This window comes from Dasypus novemcinctus, chromosome 21 (genome assembly GCF_030445035.2).
Source record: "Dasypus novemcinctus isolate mDasNov1 chromosome 21, mDasNov1.1.hap2, whole genome shotgun sequence".
In the NCBI taxonomy this organism is placed as follows: Eukaryota; Metazoa; Chordata; class Mammalia; order Cingulata; family Dasypodidae; genus Dasypus; species Dasypus novemcinctus.
Genome location: NC_080693.1, coordinates 73,589,827 through 73,598,539, shown reverse-complemented (window position 1 = coordinate 73,598,539; position 8,713 = coordinate 73,589,827). Strand labels below are relative to the sequence as shown.

The 8,713-nt window shown below is 37.3% G+C and overlaps 1 protein-coding gene across 7 annotated transcripts in view; it reads left to right on the top strand.

The window, feature by feature from the left end:
• Window positions 1-8,713, top strand: part of LOC101424603 (ATP-binding cassette sub-family A member 9) — an 82,879-nt gene continuing 74,166 nt past the window's right edge. For 2 of the 7 annotated variants that reach the window (XR_011646933.1, XM_071210780.1), the window contains exons 1-3: window positions 53-233; window positions 5,325-5,413; window positions 6,872-6,973. Coding sequence is in view for 6 of the 7 variants with exons in the window: in XM_071210780.1 (XP_071066881.1) it covers window positions 5,411-5,413; window positions 6,872-6,973 (105 nt within the window). In the remaining variant the exon portion in view is untranslated. Of the gene's footprint in view, window positions 234-5,324; window positions 5,527-6,871; window positions 6,974-8,713 lie in introns of all 7 variants that reach the window. The other 5 variants (XM_071210781.1, XM_012525537.4, XM_071210782.1 and 2 more) reach the window with 4 other exon arrangements.

Sequence of the window (8,713 nt, the reverse complement as noted above, 5' to 3'; positions counted from 1 at the left end):
AAATGACAAACAGTAAAGGAGTCATCAAGTGAACACAGAGTTTTTGGCAGCCGGGCTGAATTGAGACCATAATCCTTTTCGGAAATCAGTCTAAAAAAGGACTATTCACAATAAACATGAGATTAAAAGCACAATGTAGTAGTGACTCAAAAGGAACGTGAATTCTTCTCCACAACATGAAGAGACCCACCATCAGGCTGTGTTTCTAGATTCTTGTGCCAGCTTTCGTGAGAGTAAGTTAACTTCAAAAGTGTGTTTGTTTTGTGTATGGAAATATAATGAGAGAGAGAATGCCAAATATTGGGGTGGAAACCATTAAAAGCAGTAAGTTATTAGTAAGTTTTGATTTTTCAAATTATCTGACTGTTTTGTATTGAATGGCTAATTAACCAACTTTAGAACTAAAATTTTCCATGGCTAAAGCATGTTTGGACAAATAGCATATTATTCAGTTTGCTATTGGGTAAATTAAAAGGAATGTGATTGTGTTGTCGCTTTGCAAGTCTGAACTATTTCTGAAGTTATTTAAAAGACTTTTCTCTTTCTTGTTTTCAATTTTACTGCCCATGGAATTGTAAGCATTGGGGGATACAATTTTTTTTTCTGAATTTTGAATTGCTTTTAATTGGCTTATGAAAATTTTCATCAGGAAAATTTAGGGCAATATTTTTATTGACCTTGTTTTTCATACTAAGTAGATAAGAATTTTGACTTAATTTGTTGTACAATGTATTTATTCTCTAGATACTAAAAACTCTATCTGACTAGGAAATAACTGGCTTTTTACAACCAATTTATTATTTCTAAATAATACAATTTCCTATTCAGAGCAATTTAAGTTAACTAGATATTTCATGTTACTATGGTGAGAATATTTTTTCCTGATATTTATATCAGGTTGTGCAGTGGGGGGAAATCAGTCTTATTAGTCATAAACAAACACATTCATGAGATTTACATTACATTAGTTGTTCTTTATTCATAAATATTCTCCAGCACATACATTAATTCATAGAAAGAAAGAAGTGTAGGCACTTGGCAATATATTTAAACTTTTCCCATTCTGCAATTTACAGCACTGATTTCTTCACTTGGTATGTTGCATCTTGGTATCAGTTGGGGTCTCCACTACCACAGCCTATTATGATGGTATTGTCAGCAGGAACTCAGCCACACAGCTGGCAAACTCCTTTGTTCTTTCCTGAACAATTTTTAAACATAGGTCCATGTCCTTTGTTCCACAGAAAGGAACCACAGCAATTCTTTTTGTCTAATAACATTACCCTAGACCTATTTTAGAGTTTCTTCCTGCCACGTTCTCTGTCATCATTCAACCAGACTCCCTTTTTGTTGTTGGTCCTTGTATTAGTTTCCTAACGCTGCTGTAATAAATTACCACAAACCCAGGGGCTTAAAACAACAAAGGTTTATTATCTTATACTTCTGGAGGTCAGAAGTGTGAAATGAGATTCACTAGGCTAAAACCAAGGTATTGGTAGAGTGCGTTCCTTTCAGGTGTCTCTAGAGGAAAATCTGTTTCCTTACCTTTTCTAGTTTCTAGAGGCTGACCGCAATTTTTGGCTTGTATTCTAGCTTTCAAGTCAGCAATGGCACATTCTTTCTCACATCATATCACTCTGACCTCCTCTTCTGCCTCCTGCTTTTAAGTGGAAGTGTTCTAAATGGAACACGTTTTAAGTGGAATAAAATTACATTGGGCCCATCAGAATAATCCAGGATAATCTCACTATTTTAAATTTCAACTGATTAGCAAACAATTTCCTGAGCTATCTTAATTCCCCTTTACCATGTAATGTAACAAGTACTGGGATTAGGGTTGTAGTCATCTTTGGGGGATCTTTAGTCTGGCTATCACATTCCTTTTCCACAATTCCTTGCTTTTTGGACTTGAATAGCAGCGGCACAGTCTTCTCTGGAAACCATGTTTACACTGTCTCTGGCAGTGCCTCCTGAGGCTACCTTGAGTACGCCACTCTTCCCAGTTGAGCTGGCTCCTGAATACAAGCAGGAACTGGCATATTCATGACTTTCCTCTTGCCCTGAAGATGAGATCAGCATTTCGGGCCACGAATCTAGGAGCCAAGAACAACCTCATTGGTGAATTCATAGAAGGGAAAATAAAATTACTATGATCTCTATCCCTGTTCAGTATGGCACTGAAGGAGGACAGCACTACCCTGAAAATCCAGGGCTTATTAGCCACCTGGCCTTGTGTTCCAAGTCATGTCCCAAAGTCCAAGCCCTGGAATATTTTCTGGGCCTCCCTTTCTTCTCCTACAATGTTGGGTTCTGTATCTTGTCAATTGACATCATTTGTGGACATTCAAACTCTAAAATTTTCAGGAGAGACGAAGCAAATTGTATTTTTTGTTATTCTGCCTGATGCAACAATGGTGATATGGACCTTCTTGCAATGGAATCATGTGGCTCTTTCTGGAAAATAGATTAGCAGTTCTTGGGCAGCACTAAGATGACCACATAAATAAATGCACTGTACAACCACTACCAGACTGAAAGATTTAAAGTGCCATACTGAAATCTGCTGTGTTCGCTGTATGAAGCAGATCAGTTAATGGCTTACAGACGGCTGTGGTCCTGAATTCTCATTTATGCGGTGTCTAGACTATAATTAGAATACTCTGCGGACAATTCTATGAAGAGTTGCTGATAAAGTGGCCCATGTGTGTATTGGAAACAGACAGCCTGGCTGACTGGTGCACCTGTGTGTAGAGACGAAGCTAGCTGCCTCTCCCTGTAAACCTGGGCTCTTAACACAAGTTACCCTTCAAAGTCAAGATTGAGCCCATGAAAAGAGGGCCACATGGGCAATTGTCTTCCATTGACAACAGCAGAGCTGTCTGGAAATAATTATGCCTCTATTGCCTCCAACAATAGACTATTAGAATGAAGTTCATTGAAGGACTTCCAAGTACAAATTCATCTGATTTATGTATCTGTTGTCAGGTTATCCTTTTACCCACTCCCCACCTTTCCACACACATGTATGCATGAGTAGTAGCCATAATGGACTTGGAAGATTATTTTATGTGCTGTTTTCTACCAATAGTAAAGCTGGACCAGATACTTTGTAAGAATCAAATTTGTCTATGATACAACCATTCATATTCCTTCAACCCCAGCTCTCCCCACAATAACTGTATTTTTATGCTATTATTTTCCCATCAAAAAGCACTTTTGCAACACTGGCAGTCAGTTAAACATGAGAAGAACTCTATAACCTTTTATCGCTTAGGAGTTCCATAGGAAAATCCCTGTTGACCAGGTAACTCTGGTCTGGCATTAATTACTATACATCTTCACCAACACAGATTTAAGGACACCATTGTCCTTCTACTCTAGTTTCTTCTGCTCACCCTCTCCTATATAGTGTATCAGATTAATTATGCTCCAATTTATAAAGTAGACTTTTGCAATTGTCCTAGGGATTGAAGGATTAGGAACTGAAATACATAGGTCAAAAGATTCAGAATTTTACTTTCTTCACTTTTGAATACGTAATACATGCTCATAGCAAAAAAAAAAAAAAATCAAAAAGTTAAGAAATAAGAGTTTTCTTTACTCACTCCTTCTCTCCTCTGTGCCATAGCCCCTCAAATCCTGTTGCCAGAGGTAATAACTATTACTGGTTGTTAAATATTGGGTTGAATCATATACATTTGCCTTTTTAAAGGTAAAATATAGTTGCCTATTTTTATTCATTAACTTTATATAAGGTAATAGGTTCTGTAACAGATAAAACCCCAAATCTCTGTAGCTTAGCAAACTTCCATCATATAGCAATTCAAAGTGAGTGCTTCTGGTTGAACAGCACTCTTAAAAACAGCTACATAGAGATCTAGCTTCCTCCACCATCTTCAACAGATAGCTCTCAAGGGTGCTCTGGGTTTACTTCTATCTAGCAAGAAGTAACAAAGTGCATGCAGGATTGACTGTTGGCATTTTAATGGATAGGACTGGAAGTAACATTCATTTATGTCAGGCACAGTGCATTAGCCAGAAATCAACCATGTGGCCAGTCTTTTCACCCACCATGGGCTTGTTTTTCTTTGGAATTCAGTTCATCAAAGACTACTTGAAACTATTGTTTTTTGCTAGTCCTATGGAAATGTATGATTTCATTTTTTTTTTTTTTTTAATATTTGGATTATTGTTACCGTTGGTGAAAAGGTGGTTCACATTTTTCTATATCCTGATTTTGGAGGCAAAGAAAACAAAGATGTTGTATTGTATCCACGCAGGCTCTTCTTCACCTACAGCCCTGGCATTCCAGGATGTGGAATCAGACCCCATGCTTCTGCTTTGATCTGCTCAAGCCCATATCAGCATAGTCCATTTCAAGTGTAGGGATATTGGATGGATTTTCAGTGCTTTCTCAAATAATTTTAGATAAATATGTACATGGCAGTCAGGAGAGTTGAAAGCCTCCTATATGTTTTTTCCATAATTTGAGGCAAATTTTAACAATTTGGCTGACTTTTCAGGGGGAGAAGGATCAATGGTTTGGGGTTAAATAATTTTCTGATGTTGTTACAAATGGCTGTTTCCTCTGTGTTATTCTTTCTTTTGTCCATTTTGTTAGATTTTTAAAGAGGAAATTGAGCAAATGACCCTTCTTTCACTTCCATTTTGAAGATGTCAAGCTAATTTTAGTTCAATTATAAACTGTTTATACCCTCCCTCAACTCCCCTACTTCCCAACTTGATTCCTACAGACATTTTTCAATCCTTTAATTTCAAATATTTCACAGGGTTTTTTGTTTTTTGTTTTTTGTTTTGCCATTATATTTGGTGTATGGAAAGCCTTTTTGGGAAACATAAATTTTCCCACTACTCAGAAAAATTATTTTCTGTTGTGTTTTTTTACAACATATTTTCTTCTATATGTTTTCTACTATGAATTATTTTGCTTCCGTATTTTCTGTGCTTTGGATTGTTCTCCACCAAGTGTCTTACTTTGGTCATTTTTTTCTCTCTATTCTACATATTTTTAAACTCATCATTGTTTCTATATGTTGTAATTTTCTTTTGAAATTTGGAAGGATCACAACATTTTTCTCTATACCATGGGCAGATTTAATGTCATTTACTTCTATTCTAATTGCATTATTTGCTTTTCATTTCTTTCTACCTTTCTCTCTTGTTTCTTGAATTTTTCTATGGGTATTAAAGAGGTTTTAAAATTTCCTTCTATTTGTTTTTATAAAGTTGTTTTACCTTTAAAATTATGTATATTTTATGCATCTGAAGTGTAACCTCCATTTTTTCATGTTCCACCGTTTTAGGAATCCTGCTAATATGTGCTCAAAACAAAGCCTGTGAATAAACAGCCTAAATGGATTTTTCCTGAAACTCCTCACTGCCTTCTTGGATGGTGACAGAATCTCTGATCTTGCACTTGGGAGAGAGTGTACATATTCCTTAGTCAATTTTTACAGCAGTGTGGTGTACTGGCTAAGGGTGTGGTCTCCAGACCTCAACTGCCAGGTTAAATCCCTGTCTTAGCCACCATTAGCTGGGTTTGGCAAATGATTTCATCTCTCTCTGCCACATTATCCTTATCTACAAAATGGGGAGAATAATAGGATATAACCAAAAGTTTTTTTTTGTGTGTGTGTGAGGATTAAACTGATTAATTTTCACTCTCTTCTCTGCAATCTCTCTTTTATTCCAGCCATAATAAACAATAGGAAGTATTTTGATATTTCTGTGAGAGTTTCTATTTATTTGCCTTTGAGTTTTGTTGTTGTTGGTCTCATTGTTTCTGTGTTTGGACATTTGGCTTTTGGCTTTTTTGGACCCCAGTTACAAAGAGTCAAGTTAATTATACTCAAGTTCATGGCATGACAAAATGACTAGTTTATCCCAAGCTCCTATCTTATTTTTATTATTTATTTCTGTTAATTTCTTATTCCTATTTCCCACCCTATATCCATTGCCATTTCCCACTCCCAAAGGCAACCTGTTATATTTGTGTTCCTGCAAAATGTGTTTTGCGTGCAGAACTAATTGGTATTAATTCTATTATGCTATAACACTCAATCTTTTCTTACGTTTTAAAATTAACACTACATTTTTAAAATCTCTCCAGGGGTGTGGTTGTGACTCAAGTCATTGACTGTCTGCTTCCCACATGGGAGATCCTGTGTTTGGTTCCCAGTGCCTCCTAAAAACAAACAAAACAATGAAAAAACCAACTTGGGGGGAACTGAAGTGGCTCAGTAACTGAGCACTGGCTTCCCAAATACAAGGTCCCAGGTTCAATCCCTGGCCCCAGTACCTCAAAAAAAAAAGTCTCCGTGTTGGTGAGTGGATACCAATCCATTGTTCCTGTTCCTACGTAGTACTTTGTGGCTGTATCCCTCAAAATGTATTTTCCAACACATGGACACAATACTCCATTTTTGTAAGTATTCTTGTATAAATTCTAACATGGACCCATGTGATAATTTCCTTGGGACACATACCCAGGAGCCGAACTGACTGATGGTGGAATATTGCTAATTAGTAATAAATTTTTCATCAAAATGCCTGGATAAGTCTATATCCCCACCAGCAATGCATGAAAATTCCTCCATTAGAAAGCTCAATACCAAGTGTTGTCAGTCCAAGGAGAGATAAGTGATATCTCATAATTGTTTTTCAAGTTTTATTTCTTCCAATACTATGAATTTGAACATACTTTGATAGGCTTTTTAGCCTTTTGGCTTTCTTCTTCTCTAAACATGCTATTGGAAACAGCTGTTATGACTTTTTTTGCTTTTATTGCACAATGTTTTCTCTTTTAGAGTTCTACATTGACCTCCTTTACTTCCTCTTTTTAACCACACAGGTCAAAATGAATAAGAGACACATAAGCATGGGTCAGCAAACATGGGCCCTTCTCTGTAAGAACTTTATTAAAAAGTGGAGGATGAAAAGACAGACATTATTGGTATGTTTCAGAGTCTATGTTTTCTCATATTTGTAAGAGGAAAATGTATTTTATCAGGCAGAACAAATACTTTGTCTTCATTATTTAATGTCTCATATATTTTATTTTTAACCAGCGGGCTATTTTTGTTTAATTCTGGGCTCTGCCATCATGTAAATCAGACTGCTTTAAGATGTATCATTACATGTCTTTAAGGAGGCATTATTTTTAAAAGAATTCATATTCAGAAATTCCCCACAAAATAAAGCTACATATTTATATCTCAGATAACTATTCTTAATATCTAACCTCATTTGAATTTCATGAAGGCATAGGTCCAAAAATTCAGAGCAAAAGTCAAAGGAAGAGGCAGAATTTAATCTAGAATCAATTCAGAAAGTAATCCAAAATTTAATAAAAACCCAAAAGACAAATTATACCACTTCCATACAACTTCACAATGGAGACAATGTCAATTTGAAAGAAATGATGAGCATATAAACTAACAGGAAAAGAAAACTGCATTTTGAAACTCCATTTCTAATAAAAAAGTAATTTTTTTTCTTAAGAGTGATCATGTGCTTCATATAGAAAATTCAGTAAAAAATAAAAAAGGAGATAAATTCACTCATAAATTTCCGCAGCTAATGTGTTGGTAAATTAGCATCAATCTAATGAACATTTTGTGTGCGTATGTATGTGTTCATGCATTCAACAAATATGTATTGAATATTTGTAATGTGCAAGGTACAGTTCCAGATGTTGGGGGTTGGCAGTGAATAAAGTAGTCAAAAATCCCTGTCTTCAAGGAGAAAGGTTATATAACTATACATAGATGAGCTGGTATTCTATTCTATACATATGCTTTACCTCTTTTTTTTTTTTTAAGATTTATTTTTATTTATTTCTCTCCCCTGCCTCCCCGCCCCCCCAATTGTCTGTTCTCTGTGTCCATTTGCTGTGTGTTCTTCTATGTCCACTTCTGTGGTCAGCAGCACGGGAATCTGTGTCTCTTTTTTTTTTTTTTTTTAAAGATTTATTTATTTTATTTAATTCCCCTCCCCTCCCCCGGTTGTCTGTTCTCTGTGTCTTTTTGCTGCGTCTTGTTTCTTGTCTGCTTCTGTTGTTGTCAGCGGCTCGGGAAGTGTGGGCGGCGCCATTCCTGGGTAGGCTGCCCTTTCTTTCGCGCTGGGCGGCTCTCCTTACGGGCGCACTCCTTGAGCGTGGGGCTCCCCTACACAGGGGACACCCCTGCGTGGGGCGGCACTCCTTGCGCGCATCAGCACTGCACATGGGCCAGCTCCACAAGGGTCGAGGAGGCCCCGGGTTTGAACCGCGGACCTCCCATGTGGTAGACGGACGCCCTAACCACTGGGCCAAAGTTCGTTTCCCCTGTGTCTCTTTTTGTTGCGTCATATTGCTGCGTCAGCTCTCCGTGTGTGCAGCGCCATTCTTGGGCAGGCTGAATTTTCTTTCGCGCTGGGCGGCTCTCCCTACAGGGTGCACTCCTTGCGCATGGGGCTCCCCTTCGCGGGGGACACTCCTTGCACATGGCCCAGCTCCACATGGGTCAAGGAGGCCTGGGGTTTGAACCGTGGACCTCCCATATGGTAGATGGATACCCTATCCATTGGGCCAAGTCCCTATGCTTTACTTCTAAACTTTTGCTTTATATATATTAATAATACCTTCTATCTATCTAGAAAGATGGATATAGATTAAACATACCCACACAATTAAAATGTGGTGAATACAATATAT